At 43.8% G+C, this 20191-nt stretch overlaps 1 protein-coding gene across 4 annotated transcripts in view; it reads left to right on the plus strand.

Moving 5' to 3' along the window:
* LOC138192095 (rho guanine nucleotide exchange factor 10-like protein) overlaps window positions 1–20191 on the plus strand; it is a 40430-nt gene that overhangs the window by 15548 nt on the left and 4691 nt on the right. Inside the window, exons 7-28 of one of the 4 annotated variants that reach the window (XM_069139276.1) lie at window positions 201–446; window positions 3227–3354; window positions 5013–5126; window positions 5245–5353; window positions 5544–5647; window positions 5800–5877; window positions 6380–6559; window positions 7054–7170; window positions 7249–7341; window positions 8187–8357; window positions 8562–8707; window positions 9506–9672; window positions 10036–10151; window positions 10956–11083; window positions 11181–11281; window positions 11465–11586; window positions 11769–11855; window positions 12320–12531; window positions 12632–12789; window positions 12864–13006; window positions 15519–15690; window positions 16109–16225. In XM_069139276.1, the coding sequence (XP_068995377.1) occupies window positions 201–446; window positions 3227–3354; window positions 5013–5126; window positions 5245–5353; window positions 5544–5647; window positions 5800–5877; window positions 6380–6559; window positions 7054–7170; window positions 7249–7341; window positions 8187–8357; window positions 8562–8707; window positions 9506–9672; window positions 10036–10151; window positions 10956–11083; window positions 11181–11281; window positions 11465–11586; window positions 11769–11855; window positions 12320–12531; window positions 12632–12789; window positions 12864–13006; window positions 15519–15690; window positions 16109–16225 (3009 nt within the window). Of the gene's footprint in view, window positions 1–200; window positions 447–3213; window positions 3355–3399; window positions 4173–4985; window positions 5127–5244; window positions 5354–5543; window positions 5648–5799; window positions 5878–6379; window positions 6560–7053; window positions 7171–7248; window positions 7342–8186; window positions 8358–8561; window positions 8708–9505; window positions 9673–10035; window positions 10152–10955; window positions 11084–11180; window positions 11282–11464; window positions 11587–11768; window positions 11856–12319; window positions 12532–12631; window positions 12790–12863; window positions 13007–15518; window positions 15691–16108; window positions 16226–20191 lie in introns of those variants that run through there. The other 3 variants (XM_069139277.1, XM_069139278.1, XM_069139279.1) reach the window with 3 other exon arrangements.

Below are 20191 nucleotides of genomic sequence, written 5' to 3' on the forward strand. Positions count from 1 at the left end.
CGTCCTTTACGTCGTCCTTCACTTGGTACTTTACAAAGTACTTTACGCTATACTGTTCACTGTTTTAAGTTCATCTTCTGTTATTCTAAACAAACATCTGTTGTTACCTGGTGGTATAGTGACTGGTGACAATCAGCATCATGCTGAGTGTCTTATGTCCTCTAACTGTGAGCTTCTTTAACAGTGGTGTTATATGTTAGTAGGGAAGTCTTCACCTCCACCTGAAGGATGTCTGGACCAGTCCAACAGGGCTGTGATTGGGTGTCGTCCACAGGAGGACATCAAGGTGTCCTCTTCTGTCTGTCCTGAGATTGAACATAACACAGCTGCAGCAGACACACCAACCAATCAGAGCGCAGTCACCTGCAGTCCAGAAGGCGGAGCCAGAGACCCCGAGGTGGTCTATGATGACGTACCTGCAGAGAACCTGCAGCTCCCCGTGGAGGGTGAGTAAACATCTGGACATAAAACATCTGGACAGTAAACATCCGGGCAGTATTGAAACACCTGGACTGTATTTAAACGTCTGGACAGTATTTAAACATCAGGACAGTAAACATCAGGACAGTAAACATCTGGATAGTAAACATCTGGACAGTATTTAAACATCAGGACCATATTTAAACATCAGGACAATATTTAAACATTTGGACAGTATTGAAACATCTGGACAGTAAACAGCTGGACAGTAAACATCTGGATAGTAAACATCTGGACAGTATTTAAACATATGGACAATAAACATCTGGACAGTATTTAAACATCAGGACAGTATTTAAACATCCTGACCGTATTTAAACATCCGGACAGTTTTTAAACATCCGGACCGTATTTAAACATCCGGACAGTTTTTAAACATCAGGACCGTATTTAAACATCCGGACAGTTTTTAAACATCTGGACAGTATTTAAACATCCGGACAGCATTTAAACATCTGGACAGTATTTAAACATCTGGACAGTTTTTAAACATCCGGACCGTATTTAAACATCCGGACAGTATTTAAACATCAGGACAGTATTTAAACATCCTGACCGTATTTAAACATCCGGACAGTATTTAAACATCAGGACAGTATTTAAACATCCGGACAGTTTTTAAACATCCGGACCGTATTTAAACATCCGGACAGTATTTAAACATCCGGACAGTATTTAAACATCAGGACAGTATTTAAATATCAGGACAGTATTTAAACATCCGGACAGTATTTAAACATCTGGACAGTATTTAAACATCCGGACCGTATTTAAACATCAGGACAGTATTTAAATATCAGGACAGTATTTAAACATCCGGACAGTATTTAAACATCTGGACAGTATTTAAACATCAGGACAGTATTTAAACATCAGGACAGTATTTAAATATCAGGACAGTATTTAAACATCAGGACAGTATTTAAACATCTGGACAGTATTTAAACATCAGGACAGTATTTAAATATCAGGACAGTATTTAAACATCAGGACAGTATTTAAATATCAGGACAGTATTTAAACATCAGGACAGTATTTAAACATCTGGACAGTATTTAAACATCCGGACCGTATTTAAACATCAGGACAGTATTTAAATATCAGGACAGTATTTAAACATCCGGACAGTATTTAAACATCTGGACAGTAAACATCTGGATAGTATTTAAACATATGGACAGTAAACATATGGACAATATTCAAACATCTGGACAGTAAACATCTGGATATTATTGAAACATCTGGATATTATTGAATCATCTGGACAGTAAACATCTGGATAGTATTTGAACATATGGACAGTAAACATCTGGACAATATTCAAACATCTGGACAGTAAACATCTGGATATTATTGAAACATCTGGATATTATTGAAACATCTGGATAGTATTTAAACATGGACAGTAAACATCTGGACAATATTCAAACATCTGGACAGTAAACATCTGGATATTATTCAAACATCTGGACAGTAAACATCTGGACAGTATTTAAACATCTGATTTTAAATCTGCGCCTGCACCGCTACTATACAGAGTTCCACAGGGTTCTGTCCTTGGACCGTTACTATTCACTATCAACTGTAAAATGCTACCTATCGGTCATATAATAAAAAACACAATATCAATTACCATTTCTACGCTGATTAAACACAATTATATTTCTCCTTTGACAATAATCACACTAACCAACTAAGCAACCTCCACATGTGCATTGCAGAAAAAAAAAACTGGATGGCATCAAACTTTCTACAGTTAAATTCAGAGAAATCAGAAATTATCATCATAGTCAGACTCATCCCAAAGTTATATTTCCTCCCATCTCAGCTAACGTATATTCCTCCTGCAGAAACCTTGCTGTAATCTTTTGACAACCATCTCAACTTCAAGCAGCACATCAACTCTGATGTCCGATCAGGTCTTTTTCAACTCAGGAAAATCTCAAAAATCATTTCTATCCCCTAATAACCCAGAAACAGTAATTCATGCTTTCATCTCATCCGGTTTAGATTATTGCAACGCTCTGTCCTCCTGCCTCACACAATTTAACATAAACAAACTTCAACTCATTCAAAATGCAGCAGCCAGACTCAGAACCAGGTTCAACAGTAGGGAGCGCGTTACACCTTTTAAAAAAAAAAAAAAAACACTTCATTGGTTCCCTGTCCATTTTAGAATAGATTTTAAAATTTTAAAGATCACTTATAAGGCTTGCAGGGGTCCGGCTCCTGAATATATAGCGACCCTCCTGTCCCCCTACAAGCCGACATGCAACCTGAGATCCTCTAGTAGGTCGTTCCTGACCGAACCCCGAACTAAACACAAAACTAAAGGTGACCGGGCGTTTTCTGTTCCGGCCCCTCAGCTATGGAACGACCTGCCAGAGGAGATCGTTTTCACAACCATTTTGATGCAATGAAAGACCCGAGTACAGCACAAAAAAACACATTATTTTAGACTTGCCTTTCGTTGACTGCATTTTATTTTATTGATTGACTGTTGGTCTGTTTTTTGTGTTTTACTTCTGTTGCATTTTATCATTATATTTTATACTGTTGCTTTTTGTGTTTTAAATGTAAAGCACTTTGTAACTTGTTTTTGAAAAGCGCTATAGAAATATAGTTATTATTATTATTATCAGTATTATCTGGGTAATATTTAAACATCTGGACAGTATTTAATTGAACAACAGAGGAGTCTCGGGTATTATTGACAGTGTTTTGTTGTGTTGTCCTCTGTGTCGAGATGTGGACGACATCTACGAGGACATCCAGAGACCTGAGGACCGCTCCAACAGCTGGAGCTCCAGTGAGTTTGAGAGTTACGATGATGTGTTTGACGGTGAAGGAGGTCCTCCGGCCAGTAGCATCAAGGTGACTCCTTCAGACTCTCTTTACTGGGAGTGACATCATCATGTGCTGGTTGGTTTATGTTTCTGATTCATTTCATCATCATGTTAAAGAGGGTTTCGTCATTTTAATCCCACAGTAGAAATGATGAACACATGCAGGATGTCTGCTCATCATTCTCATTTTTAGTTCCACATTTCAGTTTCTGTTTCAGGAATTATTTTCCAGTTGTCGTGTAGTTTTGTTTCCTCCCGTCTCCACTTCTTGTCGCTCAGCTAATAATAGATGTTAATAATATATATAGTATATATTTAATCATGTCTAATAACAGAACCAGCTGTGGAAACATTCATATGTTAAAAAGTTCAGATTAAACTAAAACAGTAGAATCTAAAAGATGAACTGAAACCTTCTGCAGAGTTTAACTGTCTGTGAGGTCATCATCACACCACCTGGACAGGTGAACAATCTTTACTGCTGCAACATAAACCCTCTGTGGGTGGAGACAAACATCTGGAAGGGAATAACAACTGCTGGTTTCAGTGGGAGTGAAACCGCTGTGAGAAAAGAGGAAGTGGATTATTTGTGATTCTCTTTGTCCTGTCAGCAGTTTGTCTTCTGCTTCTGTCCTCTGGACTCTCCGCTCAGCTTCATGTTCTTAAAGTGACGGCGTGTCGTTCAGCTTCAGTGTGGAGATATTCTGATGATGATGATGATGATGAATGAGGAGGTGTCTCCATGTGGAGGACCAGTCGGATGTTTAATGAGGTGATTGAATGAGTCCTCTGAGGTCTGAGGGAGGAGAAGAATCTGCAGCGTGTGAAGCAGCTGACGTCTCAGTGGTGAGTTTATAATACAGTTAAACTGAGATATTAAAAGTTCACGTGGCTGTGAATCTTCAGACTTGTTGGTCCACAGAGTTCAAAGGTCAGCAGGTCGTCTCATTTCTGAGCAGACTGTCATCTGATGGTTCTGGCAGGTTGTTTTCCAGCTTGTCTGTTGTTGATTTTCAGTTTGAGGTCGCGCACACATGCTTTAGGATGCGGTTTGAATTCATGTGAGACCTTGTGGTGTTTATGAGTTATTGAATATAATGAGCACCAATTTATTTGAGCCAGGTTTGATATTATTGATCTATAAGTTGTGAGACTTGGTGTCGGGCTGGAACGGAGAGCAGCACCGTGATGACCTCGGTCGGAGAACATCTCTGAAGTCACCACGGAGCTGAAGCTGCAGCAGAGGAACGGCGGCAGATTTTGGGTCAAATTTCTGGGGAACAAAATCTTCAACACGCCGCTCACAGGACATTGATGTGTGTGTCTAATGTGCTGTGAGCGGCGTGTTATAATGTTGTCATGGCGACACAGTTCAGGTGGTCCAGTGAGTGTTCCCCTCAGAAGGTTCCAGTAGAACTCGGTGTCGACAGTCTGACTCTGAAAACCCAGCTGGTGTCTCCTGACCTGACGCTCCTTCTTCTGTCTTGGACAGTGAAGCTCCGCCCCTCTTGAAACGTGATGTCATCAGAACACGTCGCCCGGATCGTCGCTTCATCGTCGTAGACTTTCTGAACATTTCAAGAGTCTCTGTTGACTGTTTACAGAGTGTGTTAGTGCCAACAGGAGCAGTCTCTGCTAAGTCTGTTCCTCTGTCTCCAGATGTGTGAACTCTGTTGTTGCGTCCAGCTGTGTCCAGATGTTGGCGGGCTGAAGCAGCGCTGTGCGGTGACCAGGACCGATCTGGCCGTCCGTCTCACGGCTCCTCACGTCTCCCACGTCAGACAGAGCTGTGACACCAAGGTTCTGAAGCTCCCTGTTTCTCCGCTGGTTCTGATGACCCGATCTGATCAACATTAATGACCCAAATGTTTTTTTTTCTTAGTTTACATCTGTAATTTTAATACTTTTCATTTTCCAGGTGCAGCAGCTGATGAAAGCAGCGAGGAACGGAACCAAGGACGGGTTCGAAAAAACCAAGTTAGCGATGATGCGCAGGGTTTCCTTCCTGCAGAGGAAAGAGTCCACAGGTACGGAGAACTGGTTCTGGACATCACCCCACCCCCAGTCGAAGCTTGAACATAGAAACTAAAATATATGTAGAATGATTCCTCACATGTAACCTCCCTTCATACGTGTTCTCCAGATGAGTTGATACAATGTTTAGTTGTGATGTAACAGAAGTGGAACCTCATGAACACGGATGTGTTGGTTCTACAGGTGAGAACAAGGATGACGCAGGTTACCTGGACGTGTCGGTGTGTGAGCTGAAACATCCTCCACCCATGCTCCGCCCCCCGCCGGACGGCCTCAGCAGCCAGCAGGTGAGGGGTCGGAGGACGTGTCCTCCTCATCATACATGTAGACGTGTTCTCCTCATCATACATGTAGACGTGTTCTCCTCACTGGTAACAGTCTGCAGTGTGGTAAGTGTTGAACCTGTTCCTCCTGTGCTGGTTGACTCCGCCCCCTTCAGGTGGTCAGACGTCTCATCCTCAGTTCCATCGTGCAGAGTGAGAGCAGCTACCTGGACTCTCTGAAAAGAATCCTCCAGGTGAGTCACACCTATCCTTTAAAGAACCATCTAAAGAACATTTAAGGAACGTTTAAAAAAACATTTAAAGAATGTTTAAAGAACTGTTTAAAGAACCATCTAAGGAACATTTAAGGAACGTTTAAGGAATGTTTAAAGAACATTTAAAGACCCATCTAAAGAACATTTGAAGAACGTTTAAAGAACCGTTTGAAGAACATTTTAAAGAACCGTCTAAAGAACATTTAAAGAACCATCTAAAGAACCATTTAAAGAACGTTTAAAGAACCGTTTAAAGAACCATCTAAAGAACCATTTAAAGAACGTTTGAAGAACCGTTTAAAGAACGTTTAAAGAAGGTGTGACTGCCCCCTGCCTGTCCCCGCCCTGTCCCCTTCCTGTCCCCTTCTTTCCCATCCTGCCCCCTTCCTGTCCCCATCTTGTCCCCATCCTGTCCCCATCTTGTCCCCATCCTGTCCTATTCCCTTCCCCATCCTGTTCTCTTCCTGTCCCCGTCTCTCAGGAGTACCAGAGGCCTCTCCTGGAGCCGCAGACGTCCATCCTCACCCAGAAGAAGGTGCGTCAGATCTTCTACCGTCTGCCGGAGATCCATCAGTGTCATTCCATGTTCCAGATCGCGCTGGCGTCCCGCGTGTCCGAGTGGGACATCAGCGAGAAGATCGGAGACGTGTTCGTGGCCTCGGTCAGTCCTCACATGTTCACCTCCGTATCTGTTGAAGATTCCTCTGAGTCCTGCAGAGACCTGCTGCAGTTTGTCCAGCACAGCCTGTCTCAGGTCACCCTGATGGTGTCATAGTGATGATGTCATAGTGATGTCATCCTCCAGCGGTCCATTATAAACTGCTTCATGTTCAAAATTCTGCAGGAAAACAAACAGCTCATCTGATGTAGAGTTTTCACTTTACTTTTTAAAGTGCATCAGAGGAGCAGAAATCCTTTTACATGATTCATATGATGAGTTTAACCCTTTAAATCCTGTTTCCTCGTATTTCCTGTCACTGACTTTAAGGCTGAAATAATCTTCCTGCTCTTTCACACTTCAGTTGTTTAGAAAGACCCCATGTTCAGTTTTTAGACGTTAACAATGCTCCTCTCATTTTCATGTTAAATCAGTGTGCATGAAGACAAACAGCTGACTGGTCTCCATAGTGATGGTGTCCCTCCTCTTCCCCCCAGTTCTCTAAGTCCATGGTTCTGGACGTGTACAGCGACTACATCAACAACTTCAGCAGCGCCATGGCTCTCATCAAAAAGGCCTGCATGTCTAAACCTGCCTTCCTGGACTTCCTGAAGGTGACACGTCCGTTATACTCACAGCTCGTCCTTCAGCTGTCGGCCCGGTTCTGACCCGTCTCTCTCTCTGTCTTTCAGAAGAAGCAGGCGTCCAGTCCCGACAGAATCACTCTGTACGGCCTGATGGTGAAACCCATTCAACGGTTCCCTCAGTTCATCCTGCTGCTGCAGGTGAGTGACTGATGGACAGGTGGCGCTCTCACATCAGAGTTTCATCATTATCTAAGGTCTTCATTAAACCAGTCAAACAACATTCTGCATGTGTTGAACTGAACTGAATGTTTTGTGTTGAACTGAATGTAAATTGTTTAGTAGTCGGTGGTTGATCGTTCTGAAAATCAGTTCCTCCATTCGTATGTTTGGTTTCACTTCAAACACTGAATTGTTTAAAGGAAACTTGATGTTGGATTTTCCTACAAGAGGAAGTGAAAGGCAGTTCCTTCTGGGTCTGCTGCAGTGCATTGTGGGGCCTTGATGGTAGTGGTTTTAAATAGTGTCCTTCACAAGGAGGTTTTACTGTGTATTTATTCTGTAATTCTTCCATCCTTAAAAGGTACAGAAGATATAAAAAAGGAAATGATGATCTACCAATCAGCTCACTGAGTTAAACACTCTACAAAATCACGACTGTTTTCTGTCCTGGCTCCTAAATGGTAGAATGAGCTCCCCAACGACATCAGGACAGCAGAAACTCTGAACATCTTCCACCACAAACTAAAAACACACCTCTTCAGACTTTATCTTGAACAGCAGAACTTTAGTATCTTAAAATAGAACTTACTGATAGAACTTTGTAGTTTGGCTTCCTGGAAGAAATTATATTTTCTTGATTCTTGTTGTTCTGGTTTTGTACCCTCATGTTGAAATGTACTTATTGTAAGTCTTTGGATAGAAGCGTCAGATAAATGAAATGTAATGTAATGATGAGTTGAACTGTGGAAGATAAAGATATGAAGGGCTGATGCTGTACTTTCACAGGAGTAAGTGTGATGGTCCCTCTTTGCTCCCTCCACCAGGACATGTTGAAGAACACTCCCAGGGCCCACAGCGACCGGCTGCCTCTGCAGCTGGCTCTCACCGAGCTCGAGACTCTGGCAGAGAAACTGAATGAGCAGAAGCGTGTGGCGGATCAGGAGGCTGAGATCCAGCAGCTGGCTCACAGCGTGGGCGACCGCAACCTCAGCAAGGTGAAAACATCATGCAGGGAAGGAAAGTTGCTCGTTAAACCTGCAGCCATCGTTCTGTGGACTCAGACTGGAAAGTGTTATGAGACATAAACCACAAGGCTGCTTTTACTGAACACCATTTACTCCTGATGGAAGGAAAGTTAATGGAGAGTCCTGATTAGAAGAGTTCAGACTCACAGGACATAAACCTGTTTGTGTCTCCAGCTGCTGAACTCGGAGCAGAGGCAGCTGATTCAAAGCGAGCTGCTGATCGAGATGGTTTATGGAGATAAAGGTCAAGTTCTCAAGTCGAAAGAGCGGAAGGTCTTCCTCCTCACCGACACGCTGATCTGTGCCAACGTCAACCTGAAGTAAGTTATTCGTCCTAAACCCTGACCGTACTGTCCTTCTAGTGACAACCAGAAAACCTGATGGTAGAGGGGTAGAGTTCTAGTTCTATAATATGTGGTTCTGTAATGCTTGGTTCTGTAATGCAGGGTTCTGTAATATATGGTTCCTTAATGCGTGGTTCAACAATGCATGGTTCTGTAATAGATGTTTTATAATGCATGGTTCTATAATGCTTGGTTCTGTAATACATGGTTCTATAATACAGTTCTATAATGCAGGGTTCTATAATAGATGGTTCTATAGTGTGTGGTTCTATAATGCCTGGTTCTGTAATGCAGGGTTCTGTAATGCAGGGTTCTATAATATGTGATTCTATAATACATGTTGTTGCAATTCTTGGTTCTATGATGCAGGGTTCTATAGCAGATGGTTCTATAATGCCTGGTTCTGTAATGCAGGGTTCTATAATGCATGGTTCTATAATACCTGATTCTATAATATATGGTTCTGCAATTCTAGGTTCTATAATACACAGTTATATTATGCCTGGCTCTATAATGCATGATTCTATAATAGATGTTCAATAATGCTTGGTTCTATAATACAGTTCTACGATGCCTGGTTCTATAATACATGGTTCTATGATGTAGGGTTCTGTAATGCAAGGTTCTATGATGCGTAGTTCTATAATTCATGATTCTATAATAGACAGTTCCGTAATTCATGGTTCTATAATGCATGACTCAGCAGTATTTAAACCCAGACCTCCTGCAGACTGGCCGTCATGTTGTAAACGCTGTACCACGTGTATCCACCAGGGGTCCCCCCGACATCAGCAGCCTGGTTCCAGTTGGTCCGAAGTACTCGGTGAAGTGGAGCGCCCCCCTGCTGCAGACCCAGGTGGTGGAGGTGGGACAGGACAGTCTGCAGAGCAAGGACGGAGTCGTCACAGTGAGACGCCACAGCTCCGCCTCCATCAGCACGGGTACACACACACACACACACACACACACACACACACACACACACACACACACACACACACACACACACACACTGACATCAGGCCAACAGGAAACATGGAGCTCAAACACAATAAATCAGCTGTTCTGATCTGGATGTTTACAGTTGAGGATGTTTACATCTGGAGGATGTTTACAGTTGAGGATGTTTACAGTTGGAGCATGTTTACATCGGTAGGGTGTTTACAGTTGGAGAATGTTTACAGTTGGAGAATGTTTACAGTTGAGGATGTTTACAGTTGGAGAATGTTTACATCTGGAGGATGTTTACAGTTGGAGGATGTTTACAGTTGGAGAATGTAAACATCTGGATGTGTGTGTTCCAGGGAAGGTGTTCTTTGGTCCGCCCCGACTGTACCAGCAGCTGGAGCAGCTGCAACATGACCTGTGTGTGGTGGAGGAGGTGTCTCTGCTGGTGGGAACGCTGCATGGAGTCTACCAGGTAACACGGATCATCATCAGCCTACTTTACACAGCTGGGATCTGCTCCAATCAGAGAGGAGACTGGAGTCACATGGTGTGACTTCAATAACGATCACATCATGATCATCATTATTCTGATTCAACCTCACCGTTATGTATTTATTGGGTTTGAATTCTGTCGTGTTTTTCTGTCTTCTGTAACTTGTTTTTAAAGATGATGTTTATCTTGAAGATGTTCTCGAGACATATAAATATAAATACAATCATATCATATTATTGCAACCCTGTTTCCTAAAACCTGGGACGCTGTGTAAAATGTAAATAAAAACAGAATGTGATGATTTACAAATCTTATAAACTCTTATTTAATTAAAAATAGACCAAAGACAACATATCAAATGTTGAAACTGAGAAATGTCATTGTTTTATAAAAATATCTTCTCATTTTGAACTTGGTGGCAGCAACACGTCTCCAAAATGTTGCGACGGGATCAACAAAAGATGGAAAAGTTGTGTAAAGATTTTAAAAAAAACACCTGGTGGAACATCTCTACACTAATGAGGTTACCATGGCAACAGATCAGTAACATGATTGGGTATAAAAGATGATTTCAGAGAGACAGAGTCTCTCAGCAGTGAAGATGGGGAGAGGTTCACCACTCTGAAAGACTGTGTTGGAAAATAGTTCAACAATCTAAGAATAATGTTCCTCAACGTAAAACCACAAAGAATTAGTGGATTTCATCGTCTACGGTTCATAATATCATTAAAAGATTCAGAGAATCTTTGTAACTTTGTCCGTTCTCTGTTTTCTTCGTGTCAGAATCTGAACTCCACCGTGTCTCAGGATTGGTGTCTCGCCCTGCAGAGACTCATCCGGCTGAAGGAGGAGGAGATCCAGAACGCCAACAAGTGTCGGCTGCGGATGTCCGTCCCAGGAAAACCTGACAAGTGAGTGTCAGAGGTCCATACGGGCCCCTCAGATCAGGGAGAGGTGGTTCAGCTGAGTCAGCGTGTTTTAATGTGATGATGTCACCACACCTGTCAGGTCTGGGCGTCCAGTCAGCATCATGGTGGTCTTCAACACTCCGAGCCCCCTCAGTAAGATCTCCTGGGTGAACCGGCTGCACCTCACCAAGATGGCTCACAGTGAGTCCAGCTGTGTGTGTGTGTGTGTGTGTGTGTGTGTGTGTGTGTGTGTGTGTGTGTGTGTGTGTGTTAGATGATTATTGGACTACACAGAGTTCAGGAACCTTATACTGTTTCATCTTCATGTACTGTTGGAGGTCCATTTGGTTCTGGTCCGATGTGATGTTGGTTCTGTGTGTCCAGGGAAGGAGAACTCTCCAGGGTGGGAATGTGCTGAAGAGGAGGTGAAGGTTAAATCTGTGCTGCGCTGCCCCCTGTTGACCGGCAGACTTCCTGTTTTCTCATCCAGGACAAACACACTGAAGGTCGATGAGTGAATATATAATATATATATTCTTTAGATTATATTATAGAATATATAATATATATTATGGAATATATATATTATAGAAGATAATGATATAGTACAGAATATATATTATTTCTTTGTGTGGTTCTGTGTGTGGTTCTGATTAGGTAACTGAAAAATGTGTTTGTGTCGGTCCAGCTGCAGTCAGCTGTTCACAGCCCGTCTCGGTCCAGTCTGCTTGGGTTCTGCAGCGCCAGCACATCTTTACCTCAAGGTTACCTGTGGGTGAGTCAACTCTTTTATTTAATTTTCTTCCTTCCTTTTGATTGTTTCTGTTTTCTTATTGCCCGTTATTGTTTCTGGTTGCATGTTGGTTTTGGCCCTCCGGTGCCGCTCGATGGTTGAAGCTGGTTCCTCCTCAGAACTTCCTGTCACGTCTGTTTATTCTCATGTAAACATGTGGAAATATAAAAACTATAAATCTAACAGTTAAGAACATGCAGGAGGGTTATTACACCCAAATTGTTAGAGGAGTTATTGAATATGTTGAAGGGTGAGGAGATAATATAAGATATTATATGTATGATATCAGGATAAATGAAATGTACGTAGATTTGAACATGAACCAGAACAGTGCCGACATCAGAGGGTTTTATTATCTGGATCTCGAACGTCACATTTAAACTAAAGATGATAAAACCCCGATATGATTAACAATCACAGATAATAAGTGTCCTGGTCCTCGGCAGGTTGCTGGTGGAGGAGGGAACTCCAACCACGGCCAGGTGGAGATCTTCTCCCTGAACCGAGCCTGTCCTCGGCTGGTGAAGACCGTCCCCCTGAGGGCCCCCGTCCTCTGCTTGGAGCACGTGAAGGAGGCGTGTCCCGGCGCCGAAGAGCAGGAGGTCCCGAGCGTCTGTATGATGGGGAACATCATCTGTGTCGGGTTGCAGGACGGCAGGTCGGTCGCTTCATTCAGGACAACACACTGTCCTCAGTGCGGACAGAAGATGTCCCTCTCAATGCTAAGCTAGGCTAATGTGACTGTCCTCGTGTCCCAGCATCCACGTCCACAGCAGCGTGGACACATCCGTCCAGTGTCTGCTGACCCTGGTGACCCCTGACAGCTTGCCCGTCCTCTGTCTCAGACACTCTCTGTCCTTCCTGTTTGCTGGACTGTCCAATGGGAAAGTAGCTGTGTACCAGAGGAGGACTGGAGGTGAGACCGGTCTGTCCTGCTGAGGACACTGGAGACACAATCATGTCTTCTACTAACACTAGCTGTCCCCTCAGAGAGGCTGTGGGATGAGGACTCCTGCAGGCTGGTGTCTCTGGGCTCTGAGCCCGTCCACTGTCTGCTGACCCTCGAAGACACGGTGTGGGCGAGTTGTTCCAACCAGGTGACCGTCATCCAGGGAGGAAGTCTCCACTCAGAGGTAGGAAGTTCATCATCACCTTCATCATCACCTTCATGTAGTCCAGCTGTGTTTGTGTGCGTGTGTGCTTGTATGTGTCCCCAGGGACCTCCACACTAGTTGAGTGTAGTTTGACTGACAGGTGAGTCAGTGGAGGATTCAGTGTTTCCATGAGATCAGACTGTGAAACTGCTAAGTGGATGAATATGAAGAGAAAATATCTGCTGGAGTCTCAATCTGCTCTGCAGGTTGTTTCGGTATCAGAGACCTGCAGCTCGTCATCAGGAGCTTCACTTGTCATATCATTGTTAATATTTCAACCCATCGCTCTCTGCAGAAGCTCCGACCCCCCAAATTCATTGATGAACGTTGCTGACGCAACAACACAAGTTTTTAGCTTGTTCCTACACGTTCACAGGAGAAATAAACACATTTAGAGGAGAAATAAACACGTTCACTGGAGAAATAAACACGTTCACTGGAGAAATAAACATGTTTAGAGGAGAAATAAACATGTTCACTGGAGAAATAAACACGTTTACAAGATAAATAAACACGTTCACAGGAGAAATAAACATGTTCACTGCAGAAATAAACACGTTTACAAGATAAATAAACACGTTCACTGGAGAAATAAACACGTTCACAGGAGAAATAAACAAGTTTAGAGGAGAAATAAACACGTTCACTGGAGAAATAAACACGTTTAGAGGAGAAATAAACATGTTCACTGGAGAAATAAACACGTTCACTGGAGAAATAAACATGTCTACAGGAGAAATGAACACGCTCAAAGGAGAAATAAACACGTTCACTGGACAAATAAACACGTTCACTGGAGAAATAAACATGTTCACTTGAGAAATAAACACGTTTACAAGATAAATAAACACGTTCACTGGAGAAATAAACACGTTTAGAGGAGAAATAAACATGTTCACTGGAGAAATAAACATGTTCACTGGAGAAATAAACGTTTACAGGAGAAATAAACACGTTTAGAGGAGAAATAAACATGTTCACTTGAGAAATAAACACGTTTACAAGATAAATAAACACGTTCACAGGAGAAATAAACATGTTCACTGGAGAAATAAACGTTTACAGGAGAAATAAACACGTTCACAGGAGAAATAAACATTTTCAGTGGAGAAATAAACACGTTCACTGGATAAATAAACACGTTCACAGGAGAAATAAACATGTTCACTTGAGAAATAAACACGTTTACAAGATAAATAAACACGTTCACAGGAGAAATAAACATGTTCACTGGAGAAATAAACGTTTACAGGAGAAATAAACACGTTCACAGGAGAAATAAACATTTTCAGTGGAGAAATAAACACGTTCACTGGATAAATAAACACGTTCACAGGAGAAATAAACATTTTCAGTGGAGAAATAAACACGTTTACAAGATAAATAAACACGTTCACTGGAGAAATAAACACGTTCACAGGAGAAATAAACACGTTTAGAGGAGAAATAAACACGTTCACTGGATAAATAAACACGTTCACTGGAGAAATAAACACGTTCACAGGAGAAATAAACACGTTTAGAGGAGAAATAAACACGTTCACTGGATAAATAAACACGTTCACTGGAGAAGTAAACACGTTTAGAGGAGAAATAAACATGTTCACTGGAGAAATAAACACGTTCACAGGAGAAATAAACATGTTCAGAGGAGAAATAAACATGTTCACTTGAGAAATAAACACGTTTACAAGATAAATAAACACGTTCACAGGAGAAATAAACATGTTCACTGGAGAAATAAACACGTTCACTGGAGAAATAAACACGTTCACAGGAGAAATAAACACGTTTAGAGGAGAAATAAACATGTTCAAAGGAGAAATAAACATGTTCAGAGGAGAAATAAACACGTTTAGAGAAGAAATAAACATGCTCACTGGAGAAATAAACACGTTCACAGGAGAAATAAACACGTTTAGAGGAGAAATAAACACGTTCACTGGAGAAATAAACACGTTCACTGGAGAAATAAACACGTTCACAGGAGAAATAAACACGTTCACTGGAGAAATAAACACGTTTAAAGGAGAAATAAACACATTCACAGGAGAAATAAACACGTTTAGAGGAGAAATAAACACGTTCACTGGATAAATAAACACGTTTACAAGAGAAATAAACACGTTCACTGGAGAAATAAACACGTTTACAAGAGAAATAAACACGTTCACTGGAGAAATAAACACGTTTACGGGAGAAATAAACACGTTCACTGGAGAAATAAACACGTTTAGAGGAGAAATAAACACGTTCACTGGAGAAATAAACACGTTTGCAGGTGATGCCACTGAGGCTACTTCCTGTTTTTTAGCCAGTGAACAGAGCACAGCATGTTGGCGATTTTATTTTTTTCTTGCAGCATTGAAGAGACTTTTGTTTGCTTAAATTATTCTTGAATGAAATTTTCGAGTCCTCCTTCTATAATAATTTATACAAACCTCCTACATGACGTTGGAGACGTCTCTGACGGGTTTCCTGTGTCCTACAGAGCTTCCAGGTCCATCCTGACCCGCACTGTAGCGTCACGCACATGGTTCGCTCAGGTGGAGGCGTCTGGATGGTGTTCGCCCGCTGCTCCTCCATCCATCTGTTTCACACTGAGACCCTGGAACCACTGCAGGAGGTCAACATCTCCACCCGCAACACACATCTGTCTCCAGGCAAGGACAGACACTAGCACACCATCAGATGGATGGACAGAGGACAGGGGACAGAGGGAAAGGAAGACTGAGGACAGGAGGACAGAAGGACAGGAAGACATAAGGACAGGGGACAGGAAGACAGAAAGACAGGGGAAAGGGGACAGTGGACCAGCTGAGGAGGATCAGGTGATCATGAGGACAGATCAGCTGACTGAAACACAAACACTTTGAACTGTAAACAGTCTTTTCTGATCAGAGGAAACCTGTTTGTTACTTTTGTATTTTCTATGTTCACCTCACACATCAGAGAGTTCATCAGGCCAGGTTCTAAGAGATAAAGGACTTCGACCAAGACTCTGAGGGTCGTGCTTCAGGTTCTGACAGCAGTCGGATCGGGTCAGTTCTGCTCACGGTTGAATGTGTGCCTGTGTTGCAGGTCCAGTTCATGTCTCCAGCCTGCTGGTTTGCCAGGGTCTGCTGTGGGTCGGAACCAGCCGGGGCGTCATCCTCACCTTCCCCGTGCCCACCCTGGAGGGAATCCCCAAGATTACAGGTGAGTACTAAATTCAGCCTCCTGATTGGTTACCTGTTCAGCATCATGATGTCATCAGATGATGAACTAACGGAGTCCCTAAAACATCTCTGAACATCTCAGATCAGATTCAGATTCAGATTCAACTTTATTGTCATTGCACAAAGCACAAGTACCAGGACAACGAAAAGCTGTTTTAGCATCTGACCAGAAGTGCAAAAGAAAGCAGTAAAAGTGCAGTGCAGTGTGTTAGATAAATAAAGTATAAAAAGTATAAACAGTATGGACAGATATATACAGTCATATATGCAGATATATACAGTATATATATACATATATATATATATATATATATATATATATATATATAGAGAGTATAAACAGTAAGTGTGTATAGTCATTGGAGGAAGGCGTGTGTGTGGGAGGGGAGAGGATGGTGGTGGGGGGGGGGGGGGGGCTATCACCGTGGTGCAGAGTTAAGAGTGTTGACTGCTGAGGGGAAGAAAGTGTTCCTGAGCCTGCTGGTCCTGGAACGGAGATTCCTATAGCGCCTCCCACAGGGAAGGAGGGCAAACAGTCTGTGGCTGGGGTGTGGTGTCCCTGACGATGCTGCGTGCTCTCCGCAGGCAGCGCTTGAGGTGGATGGTCTCGATGGCAGGGAGGGGTGTACTGGTGATGCGTTGGGCAGTTTTTACAACCCTCTGCAGTGCTTTGCGGTCTGAGACAGAGCAGTTGCCATACCAAACTGTGATGCAGTTTGTAAGAATGCTCTCGATGGTGCAGCGGTAGAAGTTTACCAGGATTGGAGGAGACGTGAATTTTCTTCAGTCTCCTCAGGAAGAAAAGACGCTGGTGTGCCTTCTTGACCAGGGTTGAGGTGTTGAAGGTCCAAGAGAAGTCCTCTGAGTTGTGGACACCCAGAAACCTAAAGCTGATGACATGCTCAACCTCCGTTCCATTGATATGGATGGGTGGTGTGGGTGGGGGGGGGGAGGGGGGTGCAGCGTTTGGACTTTTTGAAGTCCACAATAAGATCTTTGGTCTTTTTGGTGTTGAAGGTAAGGTTGTTGTTGGCGCGCCACACCGCCAGGTGCCAGACCTCCTCCCTGTAGGCCGACTCATCGTTGTTGATGAGGCCCATCACCGTTGTGTCGCCTGCAAACTTGATAATGGTATTGGAACCATGTATAGGAGTAGAGGAGAGGACTCAGCACACAGCCCTGTGGGACGCCAGTGTTCAGGGTGAGGGTAGAGGAGGTGTGATTGCCTAACCTAACATACTGGGGTCTGTTGGTTAGGAAATCCAGTATCCAGCTGCAGAGGGAGGTGTTGATGCCAAGGTCACCTAGTTTGGTATTCAGTTTGGAGGGGATAGTGTGGGTGGTAGGCAGGTTTTGAGATGAGCCAGGACCAGCCTCTCGAAGCACTTCATGATGATGGGGGTAAGTGCAACAGGGCGGAAGTCGTTTAGGCTCACTGCAGTGTAGTGTTTTGGCACTGGCATGATTAGGTGGTTTTGAAGCATGTGGGTACAGCTGCTTGGGCCAGTGACAGGTTGAAGATGTCAGTCAGGACCCCAGTCAGCTGCCCAGCACAGGCCTCGAGCACACGTCCGGGGATGCCATCAGGGCCAGCAGCCTTATGTGCAGTGATCCTGCTCAGCACAGTGCACACGTCGGTGGGGGAGAGGGTGGTCTGCTGGTGGTCCGCAGGCGGCACAGTCTTGATGGCCGCCTCCTGGTTGTCCCTGTCAAGGCGAGCATAAAAGTTGTTAAACTCATCAGGGAGGGAGGCGTTGCTGGTTGGGGGTGGTGGTGTTGGAGGGTTTGTAATCCGTAATGGCCCGGATGCCTTGCACATGCATCGGGGGTCGGTTGTTGTTAAAGTACTACTCAGTCCGTAGCTTGTGGCTGTGCTTGGCCCTCTTGATGCCCCTCTTCAGGTTGGCTCTGGATGAGCTGGAGGCTTGCGCATCACCTGATCTGAAGGCGGTGTCGCGTAGCTTCAGTAGTAGACGGACCTCTCTGCTCATCCACGGCTTCTGATTTGGGAACATTGTAATGTGTTTGAGGAAGGTGACACTATTGATGTTGGTGCTGATGTAGTCCAGAACGGAGGAGGCAAAAGAGTCTATGTCCGTGTGGGAGTCCAAGGTGGCCTGAGTGGCAAACATACTCCAGTCCGTGTGTTGAAACCGGTGCTGTAGTGTAGAGTCTGCTCTCTCTGGCCACACTTCAACTGTTCTCACTGCTGGTTGCTCACGTTTGATGAGTGGTGTGTACTTGGGGAGTAGAAACAATGAGAGATGGTCCGACTGTCCCAGGTGGGGGAGGGGAATGGCTTTGTAGGCTCAGTCATGTTGGTGTAAACATGGTCCAAGGTCTTGTCTCCGCGAGTGGGGCAGGAGACATGTTGGTAAAATTTGAGGAGTACAGACTTCAGGTTGGAGTGGTTGAAGTCACCCACAACAATAAAGGCTGCCTCCGGGTGTTTAGTCTGTAGTTTGCTAATGGCAGCATGCAGTTCATTCATTGTAAGCTTAGCATTAGCATCCGGGGGGATGTATGCTGGTCACAAGCAGATGTAAACTCTCTGGGCAGATAGAAAGGTCTACATTTAACCATGATATATTCCAGGTTAGCAGAGCAGTGACTCTCGATTAAAGCAGTGTCTGTGCACCGAGCTTTGTTTATATAGATGCACAGTCCGCCGCCTCTGGTCTTACCGGAGTCTGCTGTCCTATCTGCCTCAGCGGGATGCCGCTTTTGAGCCATGTGTCCGTAAAGATCATGATGACCATAATCCTTTTGTGAGTGATGATCCGCAGCTCAGCCACTTTGTTCACCACATTAGTGAGGAAGATGCTGGGTAGAGACAGCCGATGCGAAGTTAGCTTTAGCTTGGCCCTTAGCCCTCCTCTCTTCTCCCGCCTTTGTTTACGGTCTCGACGCCGCCTGCAAGCCCTTCCGGTATCCGGTGTCTTGACAATCTCAGGAATGAGCCGGAGATTGCCGATATAGTCGTCTAAGTTGTGGAAACGAATGTCCAGAAGTTCTTGTCGGCTGTATGAAGTGTATGCAAGACTGTACTGAGTGAACAGGCTTAAGACAAATAGACAGATAACTACTAATTTGCAGAATCTGGAGACTCAGAGCCTCGCGTTGTGCACGCGCCGCCATCTTGGCCTTCCACATCTGCAGATCAACACGAACACCTCCACAGCTGGAATAACTCAACTCAACTCTACTTAACGTCACGTCACAACAAACAAGATGCTGATTAACACCGTAACAACACAAACAACAACAGGCTTTCATACGTCACACACCCGACAAACCAATCCTGTCAGCCTGGGGGCGGGGCTTGCAAAGATTGAGGCGGGGACTATTTACATATTCATAGATCATCACTGAATGTAAAGCTCCATCTGAACCACTAAAAAACATAAAGGGATTTTTTTTATTTTTTTTTGGAAAAAAATGTGTTTTTTAGGAGATGAATCAACGTCAGCTTCAAGCTGCCAAACGTTGACTGATTTAAAAAGAGGAAGTTGTGTCAGTGATGTTCACTCAGCCATCCATCCATCAGCTTTAAGGTTAAACAGGAAGTGACTGTAAATGTTCTGAGTCTTTAACAGCTGCAGGTTGTTTTCAAAGCTGTCACAGCATTTTATTGTATTAGTTTTAGGTGCTCAGGCCCGAGCACCGATGGTGCGAAAGCCCTATTGTTATCCAAGGAATTATTTTTCTTTTCGGTCCTTGTTCATACAAGTGATTTGCCTTTTTGGAGGATTTATCATATTCAAAAACTCATGAAAGTGGATACACATATGTCTCCCGGCGAAAAATGTCATATTCTAGTGGAGTCGCGAGTGGGCGTGGCCAAATGGCTTGCTAGCGCCCCCTAAAGAGATGCCCTGGCAACTACATTTACCTACATGCAAGAAATCCGGTGGACACGTGTATCACACCTGGACGCACAAAAAAG

Source organism: Embiotoca jacksoni, unplaced genomic scaffold (assembly GCF_022577435.1).
Source record: "Embiotoca jacksoni isolate LCO1_2020_lvr unplaced genomic scaffold, fEmbJac1.0.p SCAF_80, whole genome shotgun sequence".
Classification (NCBI taxonomy): Eukaryota; Metazoa; Chordata; class Actinopteri; family Embiotocidae; genus Embiotoca; species Embiotoca jacksoni.